This window comes from Rhinichthys klamathensis, unplaced genomic scaffold, assembly GCF_029890125.1.
Source record: "Rhinichthys klamathensis goyatoka isolate OS25496 unplaced genomic scaffold, OSU_Roscu_1.1 h1tg000593l_1, whole genome shotgun sequence".
Lineage (NCBI taxonomy): Eukaryota > Metazoa > Chordata > Actinopteri > Cypriniformes > Leuciscidae > Rhinichthys > Rhinichthys klamathensis.
The window spans coordinates 583125-600865 of record NW_026607050.1 but is presented as its reverse complement, the minus strand read 5'-3'; the positions used below and the strand labels follow the sequence as shown (position 1 = coordinate 600865).

Here is a 17741-nt window from a genome sequence, read left to right as displayed (position 1 = left end):
TGTTCCCACAGAGAGAACATGAGTCATCCACGAGTGCTGCTCTAGCGTGATTAATGCCCAAACACACTATGCACCACTCGTGCCCATCAGAGTCATCAACGAGTCTACCGCAACCAGAAGTGCACGGGCGAGGCATCTTTAAAAAGACGTGCCGCGTGCAAGCTCTTTTGTGAGAAAAGAAACTCTGACTGTGTTGAAGCGCCCGGGGAGAAACACACTCGCTGTCGAATCACGGACAGAAAAGCAGGAAGCGCGTCCTCGCCGGAGATCGCCGTCACACCAACACCAGAGAATCTCGCTCGTCTGAAGAACTGACAGTACAGAGATGGCTGTGGAACGAAGGATTAACTTGGCTCCAAAGCGAAAACATGCCGGTTTGCTGCCAGCGTTCTCCTTATATACTCACGAGGTGAGGCGGAGTTACGCTATGCAAATTCCGCAGACCCATGGCATTTCTTTGCCATTGGCTCGTTTTGAAGTACTTGAAGTTGATTGGCTTCTAAGCGAAACCCCCATTCGTCGTCATCCGACGGAACTCGGAGTGACAACGAAAGGGAATGATAGTTTACCTTACCTCACCTTTTAAGAAGGACAGTTACCCTTTGTTGTTTTCCTGTAAAAATACTGAAACATCCTTAAAATAAGATACATTTACACGAGAAGCAAAATTACATGAGATATTAAAGCTTCTTTCATAGAACGTGTATTGAATCAAGTTTATTTTTCTTAAAGAATTTTCTTAAAGAAGCATAAATGTAGAAAAAGTTTATACCTTAATACACTGTAAAATAGTTTTTTTTCGAAGTTGTAAATAAAACAAGTTAGTATGTTTTACAAGAAAATACTATTTAAGTTTTTCTACTTTAAAATTTCACTTTAACTCAGTGTGTTACTTGCCAGTTGTGGAATTGTGTTTGTGTAATCAGTGAAAATGGTTTCTCCACCATATATATAATACAAATTTAACTTAATTAATTCTCTGATAATGATTATTTATATATATATATATATATATATATATAATTTAAGACATATTCTCTCAATTAATAATTCATATTTTCTCAATATCTTGTGCAGTTTTGCTGCTCAGGTAAATGTATGTTATTTGAAGATTGATGATTACATTTTTTAACAAATATGTTTTTGTTTTTTTGCTGCATTGTTGAGGTAGTAAAGTCAGTAACGCTGTGTAACCTTTATTTAACTCAGTATTATATTGCTTAATAACTTTATGTAGCTGAAAGACAGATACATGGTCATTTTAATTTAACTGCACATTTTTGAACGACACATTTTGTCATTGCTCATATTGTTTTTCACACTTGGTCTTGGCACGTTTTGATGACAGGAAAACTGCCCCCACATGTTTGAATGGAAGCAGAGAGAAGTTTAGAAAGAGTGCAGAGGGGTCCGGGCCACCCACCCAGCCTGCCTTGGGCTTTCCTGACTGGAGCCTCATAATCACTGCTATATCTACATAAAAACATTAGTACGGAAATCTTGGCTAAACTTGAAAATATCTTCCCATTCATCCAGGCCTCATCATAATGAACAAAGAAATGTTACTAAAGTAATATCCAATCAGTACAAATAAACCACTGTGAAACGCTCTCATAACATCCACATACTTGAGCTATTTCAATCAGCTGGTTTTAATTGAGTCCTGATTGCTTATGACTGGTAGGATTGTTGTGCTTTTGTGGTTTTGAATGTCACTATGTTTTACTCCTGTTCTTTAAAAAAAAAAAGAGACATTTTAATAATAAGAAACAAGAGTTGTCAGTAATGGCTTACTTGTTTGTAATTATATATGTTTGAGAAATATTTTCCTGTATGCGCACAATATCTTCTGGTACCCACATAGCACCGTTTGTGAACTCATGGCTTGTCGGCTGGTTGAATAGCCACTGTGTTTGTGAGATGTTTGCATCTCATATTCCACATCTGAATCTAGCAGCTGTTCTGGGGAAATGCTGGTGGGATTGTTAAGGTGTCCCTACCTGAGAGCGAGATAAGAGTTCAAAACATTTCATTGAACTTCCCCTTCATTTGTTCTCAAATCTGTCTTTGTCTCTTAAATGCATTTTTTGCTGGAACCTTTCCTAGTCAAGCCTCATTACAATTTGGTGTTTACCTGAGCCCATGAAGGATCCCTTCAACACTTGTCTGTTGAACTTGCTCCAAACCTACAGAGAACATCCCAAACAGGGGTGAACCATATAATCACAGACTGTACAGCATGTAGAATCATGCCCTGAGAACAACGTTGACAGTTTCTAAACTGTGAGATCACACAAGAGAGTTGGGAATGCACTGTCTGTTTGATGTGGTGCGCACAAAAACGTCTGAAAGTGACTCAGAGGCACATAAGGGACTTTAAGCCATTAATCAGAGGGTAGAAACTTTTTATTTTTGCAAGAAAAAGTAGTTAATCTAGTAAAGCATATTGGGCATATAGGTTTTAAATGTTGGTTCCCTTGTGAAAAAGAGTACTATTAAATGATATACTTAATAGAATACATGCGAATGCATAGAATACATACATTAAATGTAAGTACCTTAAGTTTAGGGTTTTTTACCCCCACAAGTAAGACGTCTTTATATGTAATTTCATAATTACTTTTATTACTGCATGGTTGGGATGTGAAAAGTTTCCAGTGCTAATCTTTGCACACCACAACAAGGAATTTGGTCCTTTTTTGGAGAATAACCTGTGAAGGGAATACATAATCCTCCCTGTTATAGACTTCCTGGGGCTGCAGTGTGAAAGCTTAGGTTATACAAAACACAAAATCCTCTTTCCATGACATCACGGCAGCGGAGTTGATCAACATCCTCATGACAGTTCTAAAGTGAAGTGATTAAGTAAATGTTCAAAGTCAGTGTGCTTTTTATCCTGGAGACATTCCGGTCCTCAAATCTGATTAGTCGAGCAGCGTTCCAAGAGTGCTGATAACAGCGCAACACCACTGTTTCTATTCAACTGTGTTTGTGTCAGACTGTCAGTGTGTGCGTGTTATTTTTCAGGGACTCTTTCCGCAGGTTACTTTGCAACAAGTGACAAGTGTCTTTATGAGTGAGTCATTGAATCATTCATTTAAATGATTAGTAAAAAAGGCTCATTCAATGAGTTTTTCAGCTGATTTAAAATACGAATGAGTCATGGAATCATTCACTCAACCGATTTGTTCGAATTTGCATACTATCCATCCTAAATAGTATTCGAAATTAGAATCAGTGTGTCCCAAATCGTAGTATGCTGAAATTAGTATTCCAAAGATACCCTTATGGTCTACTATTTCCGGTAAGAATTTGAAGTGCGATCTAATATTGCCCACAACCCATAGCGTGAATATTTCAAACAAAGTATTGCGTTTAAAGAGAGATTGTGTGCTATCCATCTTCAGTGTGGAAGTAAGCAATTTCCTGTGAATGTTCAGATTCATTATCCACTATAGGTAAATAACTAAGAATATGAAGTGCAGTAAACAGTAAAACGAATTGCCCTACACACCTGGGTGTTTAAGATTATGATAATACATTAAAACAATATGATAACAAAAAAGTGTTTGCAATATCAAGCAAGATAACGTACACCTAAAATAACTGGAAGTGGCTGATAAAGGAAGCCTTTTTATTTATTTAAAAAGCTGGGCTAAAATAGCCTGTAAATGATTTGATATGTGCTTGAGAGTCATACTTAGCTCAGATTTTAGCTGGAATGAAAATGAAAAGAAAAGCATGAAAATGAAAAGAATTCCCTCAATAAAAAGCATGATGTAATGCCAAACTAAAGGTGTCTGGACTGGAAGAGAGTTAAACAAGGGTTTGGGAACAGGACAGGGAATAATTTACCACATCTGCTTCCAGGTATCATCAAGGTTCTGCACATGGTCAAGATGAAAACAGGTTTAACTTTTTATCAATATTGCCTGACATCATGATTAAAATGTTATACTGATTAAAAATAAGTTAACCCTTATCACATTTTATAATGCAATTGTGCCTGTAAAAAACAAATCAAATCAAATCAAATTCTGGATTTCTGGATCGCTGTTGTTATCCTAAATGTTATCCTAAATCCTGTTGTTCTTTTGTTTTTTGCAAGCTAAACTACAGCATTTGCTGTAAATACTAGCTTAATAAAAGTAATAGACACATTGTTAACCCCCTAACTAGATACATTAACAGTAAGAAATCTCACTCTACCCAAGGTGAAATTTTCACCTTTGTCATGTCTGATCATTCATCTAGTGCCCTTATGAAAAAGATACACTTTAGCATTTACATAATATAAGTGCAAGCTGAATGTAATGTTTTGGGCACTTGCATGTAATTAAAATTGATATGAAATGCAATATAAGTGCTTTTTTTGACAAACTTAAGTAGGACATAATTACATCTTTATATGTTATTTCATAATTACTTCCATTGTCTTTCAAATATGGCTAAGTTTACTAACAAATGACAAGCATTTATGCTCAATGAAAAATGTAATTTCTTTTTAACTGTACTGTATGTCATGTTGACTTTAAAAGTAATATTGAAAACTAAAGTTAAAATTAAGTACTTTACATGTACATTAGCATGTTAGTCAACACAAATAACACTGGTGTACTTTAAAGCATGAGAAAAGTTTTTTTTTTTAAACAATGATTTAAAATATACTTAAAAGTAAAACTTTTAAAGCTTTTTTAAGATAAGAAGCATATTCAGTGTCTCAAAAGCCACACACACCTTCTTCAAAACACATGAACTCACACAGCAGATTCTGAAAAGCGTCATGAGAGACTGCGTTAAAGGTATAGGCAATTTCAGAGCGGCTAGCATTAGCAAGCTAGCTTTGAAAGCATGAGATCCCACCCTCCCTTCAGAGCGTCTCCAAAGCCACGCCTTAAATTACCTTATGTCTCAAAGCACATAACATTACAACAATAAAGAATGTAAACAACTTACACAGCTCTTACTTGGACTTGACTGCTTCAGATTCACGTCAGCATTGATAGTGTTGACATAGAAACGCATAAATCCGAGTCTGAGGACGTGAACAGCTTCAGGTAGAAAGTCACAGGTTGCCAGCTCGTAATTACGTTTACGACATGGCGTAAACGCTGCTTAAGATTGTTGTTTTTGGTTCTGAGACTTCCACAGAAGATATATGTACATGTTTTAATATTTAGACCACTTCTAGTATTGATCAAGATGTGAAGAGAGTTTTAACCATGTATAACAAAAAAGTATTTGTAAAATAAATTGCCTACCCTACCTTTAAGTGGCCTTTTATTTAATTAATATAATATTATCTACAGTACAGTGCACAAGTACAGTTCTAAAAAAAACTTTTTACATTTGAAGGACACTACAAGTGCACATTCCATACAGTTAAGCTTTAAACTTTTCTAATGGTAAACCGAGCAGAGGCAGTTACTCGTTTCTGTTCTTTGTGCTCATGGTTTTGTGTTCAGTCATTTTTTAGAGCTGTGTTTTCTCTTTGTTTCTCACAGACTTTATGTTGAGTAGACCCTGTTTGTTCCTCTATGAAATTTCACGCCATTCCGACAAAACAGGCTGATTACTATCTGACCATCTTGTTTTTTAAGCCATGAATAGACTTTTAGCCCGAGGCTGTGTAACAATCTTAGAAAATTGGGTTTTCCAATGGAGGAAGACAGCAGGAAGAAAAGAGGAGAGGCCTTTTAAAAGAAAACACGTTAGTAAGTAAACAAAGGCAGACTAATTCCAGATGTATTGCTGCTAGACTTGACAAATGTGACCCAGTGAGCTCAAATTCGTAGAAATGTCCAAATCCATTGGGTATTTCATTGTTTTGTTTTGAAGTAACTTGCAAAATAATCGAAGAGCCAAAAATCTGTTTTAAATTAATTTTGTATTGATAAAACTCATTTGATTAATTAACCACAGGGGAAAAAAGATTATTTCAGTATGCTTGGAGTCTGGAAGAAGGTTAATGAATGGTGGATTGTTGATCATTTTGAATAATATTACTCCATTACTGCATGAGTCCGAATCAAGCTGTAAGGTGGAAAGCATTTATCATTCCCTCGAGCCAGCGTTTGAATGGCTCATTTAACTGCAGGTGGAAGAATTAAGGATCTTTAGCAGTGTGTTCAGTGCTGACAGATCAGACAGCCTCAATCTCCAAACTGGCCATTCCAGGGCCTGGGGATTGTTTAGGGTCAAAGGTCATTTTTTTAAAAGTTGACATCTCACCTCACTAGGACTGGGCTCGGAAGGAGGTTTTCCCCTATCACTCAACAAACATGTCAGAGAGAGGTGATGGAGACGTTTTAGCCTTAAACTGAAGAGAATGTGATTCCTAAATTCCTTCTTTTGCCAGTTATTTGTTGGATCAGTTGAAGAGTTGTATCTTCTTTCCCATTTTTGCCATTCTTTACTTGTGAATCTCACAAAAAACATCTCCTGACCATTTGCAGATCATATTCACCAACACAAAATACAACTATTATGAACAATATATTATACATATTTACAATATATATGTGCATATGCATATACTCATTACCAATGCGTTCTTATACATCTGCAGATTTTTGATGATTCACCAAATAATTAGCAACCAAAAAGATTAGATTTGGCCTATAAATGTCTTTCTTGAATATGAATGTTGAATATTATTTATAATATTAATGCAACTATGCAGAAAAATCCTAAAAATAGGCTTCATGTCCTTAATAGTGTAATAAAGTCATAATAATTTTGTCTGTTTTATTTTCAGATATCACATCTCATATGATGAATGGAGAGAGAGATTGATACTGATCCATGAACTGAAACTAATTGTCTCAGATTATTATCAAGAAAAAGTGGAGATGACTTTGCATGATTACATTCTGTGGACAGAGCGAGACCAAACAACTGTTCCTCCTGTAGATTTATCCATTCCCTCAACACAGAGGTCCTGATCCACACAAACTGAACAGAATGACTGCAATAGACAGGGCATATTTGCCTTTTCTAATGCTGGGACTTCTCCACCAGATTCAGGGCTCTCTGGTAAAAAACAATCTTGGTCTTAAGGTAAAGAGGGGGCAGTCAGTCTTTCTGCAGGAGGGGGACTTGCAGTTTTATATACCCAGAGACAAGGATGCCTGCAAGCTGGAAGTTGTGCTGAACGAGCCCATTACACAGCGGGTCGGCACACTGTCCCCACAGGTAAACAATGTTCATTATTTCTGCATGCATTTCTCTCTTCGTATTATCAAACAAACTTTCAGTGATGAACATGCCAAAAGCTTTTTCATCTGAGAGCATTTGATATCTGAAGAACTACCCTTGTGAATTAGAAATGTGCTTAATTGTATTTTGTTTTGAATGCGCACTTGTAGCGTACTTTAACGTTAAAGGTATATTTAAAAAAAAAAAAAGTATTTGCAGATAATATAATATGGCTAAAATGTACTTAAAGAGACTAAACTTGCTAAACTGTTTCTTAACATACTTTTTTAAAAACATGCACTATGTAATAATGTCAAATTAAAAGTTTTACTTGAAAGGGGCTAAAAGTAGAATTGTTTTTAGTGACACCGGTGGCCATTAAGGGAACTGCAGCCAGTAACTTATTGCTCGTGTTCGCACTCGTAACACAAAAAAGATTGAACGTGATTCAATGCCCCTCTATATATAACTATGGCAAAGCTATTTTTTCGTTCTTTGCTATGTAGTAAAAAGAAGTTGGAAATACATTTGAGGCAATATGCTGTTAACGAACATCCCGACGCCATCCACGCTGCTGGGAGCGACGTTTAGATGAATAGGCCTACTGTATGTAAATATGTGCTGTGCGCTCTTCTCAATAACAAAATAAACACACAACAAAAATGACAGCGATGAGAAAGCGGCGGTTAAGAAAGTATCTGATCATAGCGATGTGGAAATGTTTGCCTCAGCTCTACAATTCAACGACATCATGTCGACAAGTTTTTAAAAAAAAAATTTTTATTTCAGCTTTATTTCAAATAATTAAAAGTCAAGTCAAGTCAAATATATTTATATAGCGCTTTTCACAATACAGATTGTATCAAAGCTGCTTCACAGTATCAATCAAAACAAATTAACAGTGTTTGTTTATTACTGGAAAAGACATCCAAGTTTGGTAGAGCTGATCAGTGGTATGATGGGTCATTTAATTTGAATATCCAAAACAATTCACACTCTGTGTGACAATTTTAATAGATTAAATTTTAGTTAACAATATTTTTTTTCCTTTTCTGATTGTAATTCAGGTTTGTTAATGCAATAACAGTTCATAACAGGTTATTAGGTATATCAGGATTGTGTGGTGCTACTTTAAGTTAAAGGTGCAGTAAGTGATTTCTGAGAAACACTGTTGATATTTAAAGGTGGGGTATGTGATTTTCTTTTTTGACCATTTTTTCAAAATCACTTGAAATCCTATTCCTAACCCACTTACAGCCACTGAGTTAAAAGCACTGACATGAAAATGAAGCAATTTAATCATCTGTGGAACGGGCAGGACTCGAAAAACTCCAGCCAATCATTTCCAAGACCACCTAGAATCATTGGACAGAAAATGCGTCAATCAAACGGTCGTACCATACCCCCCTCCCCCATCCCCCTCGGCGCGTCCCCTTCGTGCGCATGCTCAAAGCTTGTGACCCAGTCACAGTAAGTGCAAGTCGCCCTGGTACAGAGAGAGAGAGAGTAAGTGCAAGTGAGTTTTCGCTCGTGCATGCACATCCATGTTCTTCGAATGGGTGGAGTCAGGGCCAGGGTTGGAGGAAAGAAGGTAGGATCTTTTGAGTTGTGTATTTTCAAAATCTGCCGGCCGTTTTGCAAATCCCATACCCTACCTTTAAAAGTGAGGCAAAATAAAATAAAGCGAAATGAACATACAGTACACAAGAGTATATACAAGCAGGAGTTTGTTGTAAGTCACCAGCACTTCAGCAGCACACAAGCTCGACACTCAAAACTGTCCTGTTGGTTCTGTGAAACATAGCAAAACCAATGTTACTCATATGGAGCAGAACAACCTCTGTGTCCTTTTTCAGGCCTTCCCGCTTCGGACTCTCCAGCGCTGGAAAGCTTTTCTAATATTAACGCAGGTCCTAAAGCTCTTGTCTGATCATAACCCTTCTTTTTCCAGTGAAATTCCTCTGACCTTTTCTCTTGTGTAATGTCTCTCAGCCATCTCTCTTTCTACAGGCCTTCTTCAAATCTCCCTCTTGCTCTCTCTCTCTCCTCCCCTATCATGAGTGGACACACCCCCTGCTGTTGTTGTGTTCATAAGTGAAATATATTGTGACTGATATTTTAAAGTGTTGTGTATTGACGTAGCCTAATGTGTCTGAGAACAGAAGTGAAAGAGTAATACAGATGGATGAAGTTTGCTACTCCTGTCCCATGTTCTTCATTATTTAATAACTCTTGACAGATACCACAACTTTCACCAGCGTTTCCCAGAAATCACTTACTGCACCTTTAATTTCTGTTCTTTCTACAACTATTTATCATTTGATAGGTTTTTGACTGTCACTTTTTGGCTGATGAAGTGAAATACACTCATAATGGATGTCCGATTTTAAAAGAGGATACTGTTAAACTTCGTCTGTACAGGTAAGTTGTTCATGCTGCTGTAAATAAATACAGTATATGGAAATATTTGTGGAAGATATTGTATTAAAAGACAGATAGTACACTTTTTGTCTTTAAGAATATGGACATTTCATGAAGACTTCTTTATGTTTAGATTTACAGAGACAGAGACATACAGTGAGCTGTTCTCTCTCAGTGTTGAAATCATGGACCCTGACTGTAATGTGATTAGGTTTGGATCACAGAGTCTTGAGGTGCCAGAGTTTTATGGCCTCTCCAATATCCTAGACGGTAATGTTGTGTCCTTCCACTATGAACACCGACACAATATTGAGTGCACAGTTCAGATGACAACTTTGGAGACACATCTACCTGTTCACGGTCAACTAGTCACCGGGGAACCGGACAAACCAGAGGGACCGAGAGGAGATGAACCAGATAGCTTTGTTCCTCTTCGAAGACAGCTGGGTAAAATCATAACATAATAATATTTGACCAGTTTTCCTACTTTCCTACTGCACAAATGCGCTTAAAAATGATTCCATCAGGTCAAATTCATGTGAAAGGAAACCTAAAGGTTGTTAAAATATTCCATTAGGTCATAATTCACTTTAGTGGCAACTTTTAACCAGTTTTTGGATAGTTTTTGGATTGGAAGGAATATAATGGAATTTAGCGAACGACCTGTTTTGATTTAGCAGAACAGCTGATAGTATCACCTTATTTATTTAATTATATATTAATTTTTTTTAGGTTTTCAGAATGCACTACTGGCCAAAAGTTTGGAATAATTAAGATTTTTTAAATGTTTTTGAAAGAAGCCTCTTATGGTCACCAAGGCTGCATTTATTTGATCCAAAATACGGCAAAAAAATTAATATTGTGAAATATTATTACAATTTAAAACAATCATTTTCTATTTGAATATATTTAAAAATGTAATTTATTCCTGTGATGCAAAGCTGAATTTTCACCAGTTATTACTCCAGTCTTCAGTGTCATATGATACCTCAGAAACCATTATGCTGAATTGTTCCAAACTAAAGTGTTCTTGAAAATACTTCAAAATACACTCACCTAAAGGATTATTAGGAACACCATACTAATACTGTGTTTGACCCCCTTTCGCCTTCAGAACTGCCTTAATTCTACGTGGCATTGATTCAACAAGGTGCTGAAAGCATTCTTTAGAAATGTTGGCCCATATTGATAGGATAGCATCTTACAGTTGATGGAGATTTGTGGGATGCACATCCAGGGCACGAAGCTCCAGTTCCACCACATCCCAAAGATGCTCTATTGGGTTGAGATCTGGTGACTATGGGGGCCATTTTAGTACAGTGAACTCATTGTCATGTTCAAGAAACCAATTTGAAATGATTCGAGCTTTGTGACATGGTGCATTATCCTGCTGGAAGTAGCCATCAGAGGATGGGTACATGGTGGCCATAAAGGGATGGACATGGTCAGAAACAATGCTCAGGTAGGCCGTGGGATTTAAACGATGCCCAATTGGCACTAAGGGGCCTAAAGTGTGCCAAGAAAACATCCCCCACACCATTACACCACCACCACCAGCCTGCACAGTGGTAACAAGGCATGATGGATCCATGTTCTCATTCTGTTTACGCCAAATTCTGACTCTACCATCTGAATTGTCTCAACAGAAATCGAGACTCATCAGACCAGGCAACATTTTTCCAGTCTTCAACTGTCCAATTTTGGTGAGCTCTTGCAAATTGTATCCTCTTTTTCCTATTTGTAGTGCAGATGAGTGGTACCCGGTGGGGTCTTCTGCTGTTGTAGCCCATCCGCCTCAAGGTTGTGCGTGTTGTGGCTTCACAAATGCTTTGCTGCATACCTCGGTTGTAACAAGTGGTTATTTCAGTCAAAGTTGCTCTTCTATCAGCTTGAATCAGTTGGCCCATTCTCCTCTGACCTCTAGCATCAACAAGGCATTTTCGCCCACAGGACTGCCGCATACTGGATGTTTTTCCCTTTTCACACCATTCTTTGTAAACCCTAGAAATGGTTGTGCGTTAAAATCTCAGTAACTGAGCAGATTGTGAAATACTCAGACCGGCCCGTCTGGCACCAACAACCATGCCACGCTCAAAATTGCTTAAATCACCTTTCTTTCCCATTCTGACATTCAGTTTGGAGTTCAGGAGATTATCTTGACCAGGAGCACACCCCTAAATGCATTGAAGCAACTGCCATGTGATTGGTTGATTAGATAATTGCATTAATGAGAAATTGAACATGTGTTCCTAATAATCCTTTAGGTGAGTGTATACCTTGATTTCATTTGAGCATTATAATATCTGGGGAAAAAACTACTAATCTGTTTTGTAGTTTAACATTAATTGTCTCTGTCCCCCTGCAGATAATAAAGCTCGAGCTCATTGTAAAAGTGACGACTGTCTAAAGGGTCTTAAACTGCTGAAGATCATCAAAGTACCATGCAATGATTTCCTCATGATGGGTATCCGCTACCACCACATCGATCCTCCATCTCCAGACATAGATTACATCGCAATTAGACTGGATCTCATAGACACTCGTAGCAGAAGCATAATTCAGGTGTACATTCTAAAATAAAAGCATTTTTTTAATTAAAGGAGTTTTTTTTACCACATTATTAACACTAGTTCTGCTCACCTCCCATTCAGTCAGAGCAGGCCTGGATCCCGGTAACCATTAAAGACGCGATGCCCAACCAGCCGCCCAAGCCTGCTTTTATGTCCATGTTCATCTTAGAGGTGGACCAGTTCATTCTGACTCCTCTCTCCACGGCAACTCTGGATGCGGAGGATGATGAGACGCCCAAACAGAGGCTGGTGTTCAACATTACTAACCCCCCTAATGAGGGCTTCATTACTCATCTGTCTGATCACACCAAACCCATCTCCTCCTTCTCCTGGATGGATCTCAACGACATGCTGATCAGCTACCAGCCTCCAAACTCCAGTCACACGCAGCGGCGGAACTATGAGGTAACCCTTCTGGAAAAGATACGATTTAGCATACTTTTACAGAGTACTTAAGTATTATATTTTAAAGTGTGAACCGAATGTAATGTTTTCTGACACTGCATGTTAAGATATTAATATATAAAATATATTAACTTTAAATGTAATATCAAACAACACACTAAAGTTAAAATTATAATCAAGTACTCTACATGTGCTTTAGTTTGTTAGTCAACAAATCAAAATGAATGTACTTCTTTAGAGCACGACAAAAGATTATTAAACCTTAAGCTTTAAAACTGTTAATTTGACGTGTGTACTTAAGTGTGTTAAGAAACATAGTCATGAAAGTCTAGCCTTTTAAGATCTGAAGTTCACTACAAGTGCATATTCAATACAATTTAGCACTTCTTTTTTTCACACTATACTAACTTGATGTTAAACAGAATTATTTTATTTAACTCGATAATCCAGTAGTTATCTATTGTTAATTTCTACTAGGTGGAGTTTGAGGTGCATGATTTCTACTTTGAGAAAAGCCAGCCTGTGATGGTGCATGTGTCAATCAGGACAGCTGAAACCAATGCACCAAGAGTATCATGGAACATGGGTCTGTATTGTGCATCATTTATATACATACTGTATATACATGTTGCTCTGTTCTCATCTCACTGCTTTGCTTGAGAATCTTTTCTTAAACAGAACATTTGAAAGGTGGAGACTCCCCTCCCCCCAAAATAGGACTTGTCCCATGTAAATGAAAGTTTCGCTTTAAAGCAAATTTAGATGTCCGAACTGATGTTATACATGTTATTTTGGGTGTAATATATTTTTTTTGTAAGATTTGGAAAAGAACAAAATAATGACTATGCTTTTTAACACACTTAAATAGACTTTTAAAAAGTACACTTTGTTATAATGTCAGATTAAAGGTTTTACCTGGAAGTACTTTTTAAATCATTATGTTTTAATAATATGTATTCGTGCTTTAAAGAAGTACATTCATTTTGATGTGTTGACTAACATACTAAAGCAGTAGATGTAGAGTATTTGATTATAATTTTAACTGTAGACTTATTCAATATCACATTTAAAGCTAATATTAATATTAAAAAAATATTAAATTGCAACTTCATCATTACAAATGTATTTAAATACATTAAATGTCATTTCTATTGAAACTTGCATTTCAAGTTTTTTTTAACCTTAAATGCTTGTCAGTACAATCGGCAGTACACTTTAACAATATTTAGACAATTTTAAGACAGGCTATTAAGACAACAAGGCATTAATGGCATTTAAACTACAATACTTTTTATTGAATTGCAATGAAGTGTTCAAAAACATTCAATTCACACTTAAGTTTAAATGTACGCTCAAGTATACTAAGGGAACATGTTAGATTAGAAGAATATGTCTTACTTGCCAAAATCACACTGAATGTAAAGGGTAATGGGCTGTTTGTGAAATTAAATTAACTTACTTTATTAAAGATCACACAAAACCGCAGTGAGTGGGGTGATTAAATGCCACGGAAATATCATCAATCCCAGACAATTAATTAAACCCTGAAGGAAAATTCAGAAAGTTACAGTACCTGATAATCTAAAAGATTAGGATGTGTAATGAATGCCAGACAAATGAGTTTCTCCCTATTTCTATCAAATGAATAGGTCTCAGTCTGTTGGAAGGTCAATCCCGTCCAATCACATGGGATCAGCTGCAGATTGTTGACAATGACAACCTGAAGGCTGTGAGGATCATCACTGTGGATGGCCTGCAGCACGGCAGACTAACTGTTAGAGGTACACATACAGATGATTTCCCCACTCCTCAATTTGGAAATATTAATCTGTTATATCAGTTCAGTCAAATTCTAGTCGCATCTTTGCATTTTGCACAAAATCTTCTCACTACAACTGCATGTTTATCTGTATGTTAGGTGGAAAAGGTTTCATGTTCACTGTGAAGGATATTAAGGATGGTGCGGTACACTACCATCATGATGACAGTGACACTACTAAAGATTTTATAGTTTTCCGGATTACTGATGGTTTACATCAAACTAGACACAAGTTTCCCATCAACGTCCTGCCCAAAGATGACAGTCCACCCTTCCTCATTACCAATATGGTGCTGGAGCTGTCTGAAGGTCAGACGGGTCTTTTGAGAGGATCCATTTTGCAAGCCTGTGATATGGACTCAAGTGATGACTACATCATGTTCAACATCACCAGACCTCCTCAGGCAGGGGAAATCATGAAGATGCCTGGTCCTGAGATAACAGGTGAGGAAAAGGGTTGTAGGAAAACTAAAACAATACTCTAAATGCATGTTTTTAGATTAGTAGTAAGAGCCTGACTCTGGACTCGAGTCCGACTCGAGACTTCATGCTCTGGACTCGTGACTCGACTTGGACTCGCGGACTGATGATTATACTTGGACTCGGACTCGAGAATATATAAAATCGGACTTGAGCATTCATCAAATGAATGACGTTGTTTCTGACTAAATAGGTTATAAAAAGATGTTACACTTTTCCTGTTTCGGGGTCCAAGACCGGCCGTGATCTATTTTTTCCCTCACAGACACTGCTACCGCTCGCTCTCCTTGCTTGACTACACACTCACTGACGTCACTCACTTTACGCTGCATTCTCGTGAGAGAGATAACGCAACACTCATTTAACACTAGATAAGTTCCTCTACATCTAATCAGCAATTTCGATTTTGGCACGCTTTGCAGCAGCTGAGCTGACCACTAAGGAGCGAACGTATAGTGACGTGACATAACTGCCAGGTTTAAACTGCTTTCGTGCTATGGCTGGCGCTGAGCCAAAGTCGGACGCGCTCAGCGCTTAATCCCGTTTATCATACAATAACACAATTATGTTTATTTTAGCTAACAAACTAGACGGCGACCTTGACTATGTCACACATCGCAACCACTCTTTTCCTGCGGAGTTACAACTGCTTATAGCACTGCATTTTCTGTTGTTGTTTTTTTGCCGCAGTTACATTGGGATTTAGTTTGCTTTTCAAAATTTCAAAATTGTTTTTTCTTTTACCATATTCGTCAAGAAGAATGCATTTCTCCTCCTCTGTCCAATTAGGCTTTCTTTTTTGTTTTCTTTATCCATTCCAGTTGACTGATCATCCAAAAATGTATTTAAACAATTAAATAAATATTATCGTGCCACAGGTAGTTGACAATGATTTGATAAGGTCAAAGGCAATTCTAGTGATAGGCTATCATATACATTTCTAGCTGCAAGAAAGAGTGCCTGAAAAATGTTGCTTGATTTGGCTTAAGTGTATATAATTTCGACTCGGACTCGAACACGGGACTCGAGACTCGACTCGGACTTGAACTCAGGTAATGGTGACTTGACTTGGACTCGACTCGGACTCTTCTTTGGTGACTCGGACTTGGACTCGGACTCGAACACTGGGACTCGAGACCCGACTCGGACTCGACAGTTGGTGACTCGACTACAACACTGCTAGTAACCACCCAGAACACCCTCGGTACCGCCTAGTAACACCCTACTAACCAACCCATAATATCATAACACACCACTGAAAACTCCCTAGTAACCACTTATTGTAGCAACGCCCTATAAGCCATATAAAACTCCATAGAAACGGCCTAGTAACACCATTGCAACTAACTAGCAAAGCACCCCCAACCCCCAACAAACAGCATTCACATTTTCTTTAGAACATGTAAAAAATTAAATTCATTCTTGGGGAACTGAGTGTCCTCAGGGATCCTTTAAATATCACCTTTTTTTTTCAGGATACCCTGTTACCCGTTTTCTTCAGAAGGACCTCTTCCATTCCATCATCTACTATCGGCACTCAGGCAGTGAGGTGTTTGATGACTCTTTTGAGGTGGTGCTCTCTGATTTTCATGACCCTCCTAATCTTTCAGAGCCTCAGGTAAGTTCCAGATTTCCTAAACATCCCCTCTTTGATCAAATAGTAGTCCCATGTTATACTGAAGGTTTTAGCATCTTTTTGCTGTTTCCTCTAATCTGACTTTCCTCAGAGTTTACATGTTATTCACTAACCAGGTAATCTTTGCAGGTCATTGTGATTCAAATCCAGCCAGTCCCTGATCAGCCTCCACAAGAGGCACCGGGTGTGACCAGGCACTTGGTTGTCAATGAGACTGATGTCACCTACTTGACCAAGCAGCAGCTGCACTTTGTTGACTTGGAGTCACCAGATAGTGAGCTCACATACACCGTAACCACCCCACCTTTCTACAGCACCACCTATGGGTACAAAATTAAACTAGAAGCCTATGAGGTCCACAGCAGGACACATTCAATTCAAACCTGCAGCATATAACTCAACATGTATGTGCTGAAGGAATTCAGAAGGATGTTAATGCTTAGTACATTTTGATTTACAGAGGGTCTGATGCAGGAAGGTTGTTTCTGGTTGATAGCATCCCAAAATTTAAAAAGGACCCAAATGCCCCGATGCTGAGACTTTTCACTCAGGTAAATACTTTGAGCTGGGGTTAGATATATCATTTAAATCCCAATAAGCAACCGAAGCTGTAAATGACCCTCTCTTTATAGAATGCAGTCAACTACATGAAAGTAGCTTACATGCCTCCCATCCTGGACATTGGACCCTACCCCCAGCACATCCAGTTTATCCTGTCGGTGACCAACCAGCAAGACAGCATGACCGCTGGAATCTGCTTCAACATAACGATTCTGCCAGTGGATAACCTGGCACCAGAGGTAGCCCTCATCTACCCAATCCAGAACAGATAATAATTATAGTGCTTTCTAGTGGTACTTATTGAGTAGAGTTGTGCTTTTACTTTTCTGCTCTAAGTAATCCAATTTTCACTGTAAAATGGCCAAAAAAGAGATTGGGATTGAGATATAGATTTAGGTTGAGCTGGAAAGAGATTGACATGTTTGAGTAGACCGCTCTCAATGTTATTTTCGGTTTCCCTGGTTACACATTATGTTCTCATTTGTTTCTATAGTTACCCATTAGTTTAGGCTGTGTCTAGTTTGGTTGGCTTTTTCTACCCCTGTATTTATAGCCACGTGTTTCCGTTGTTCTTTGTCAGTTCTTGTTCTTTGTCAGGTTTCCTCCACCTCGAAAAAGAGGAATGCTCCCTCGAGAACTACACAAGGAATTT

General features: G+C 37.8%; 1 protein-coding gene across 4 annotated transcripts in view; it reads left to right on the top strand.

Annotated features, from left to right (window-relative positions):
• Positions 1 to 6829: 6829 nt before the first annotated feature.
• Positions 6830 to 17741, top strand: part of frem1a (Fras1 related extracellular matrix 1a) — a 39134-nt gene continuing 28222 nt past the window's right edge. For 3 of the 4 annotated variants that reach the window (XM_056240339.1, XM_056240340.1, XM_056240341.1), the window contains exons 1-12: positions 6830 to 7194; positions 9524 to 9618; positions 9752 to 10065; positions 11984 to 12180; positions 12270 to 12593; positions 13071 to 13179; positions 14243 to 14374; positions 14512 to 14856; positions 16368 to 16510; positions 16658 to 16854; positions 16989 to 17079; positions 17161 to 17328. In XM_056240339.1, coding sequence (XP_056096314.1) covers positions 6964 to 7194; positions 9524 to 9618; positions 9752 to 10065; positions 11984 to 12180; positions 12270 to 12593; positions 13071 to 13179; positions 14243 to 14374; positions 14512 to 14856; positions 16368 to 16510; positions 16658 to 16854; positions 16989 to 17079; positions 17161 to 17328 — 2346 coding nt within the window. In that variant the 5' untranslated portion in view covers positions 6830 to 6963. Of the gene's footprint in view, positions 7195 to 9523; positions 9619 to 9751; positions 10066 to 11983; positions 12181 to 12269; positions 12594 to 13070; positions 13180 to 14242; positions 14375 to 14511; positions 14857 to 16367; positions 16511 to 16657; positions 16855 to 16988; positions 17080 to 17160; positions 17329 to 17741 lie in introns of those variants that run through there. The other variant, XM_056240342.1, reaches the window with a different exon arrangement.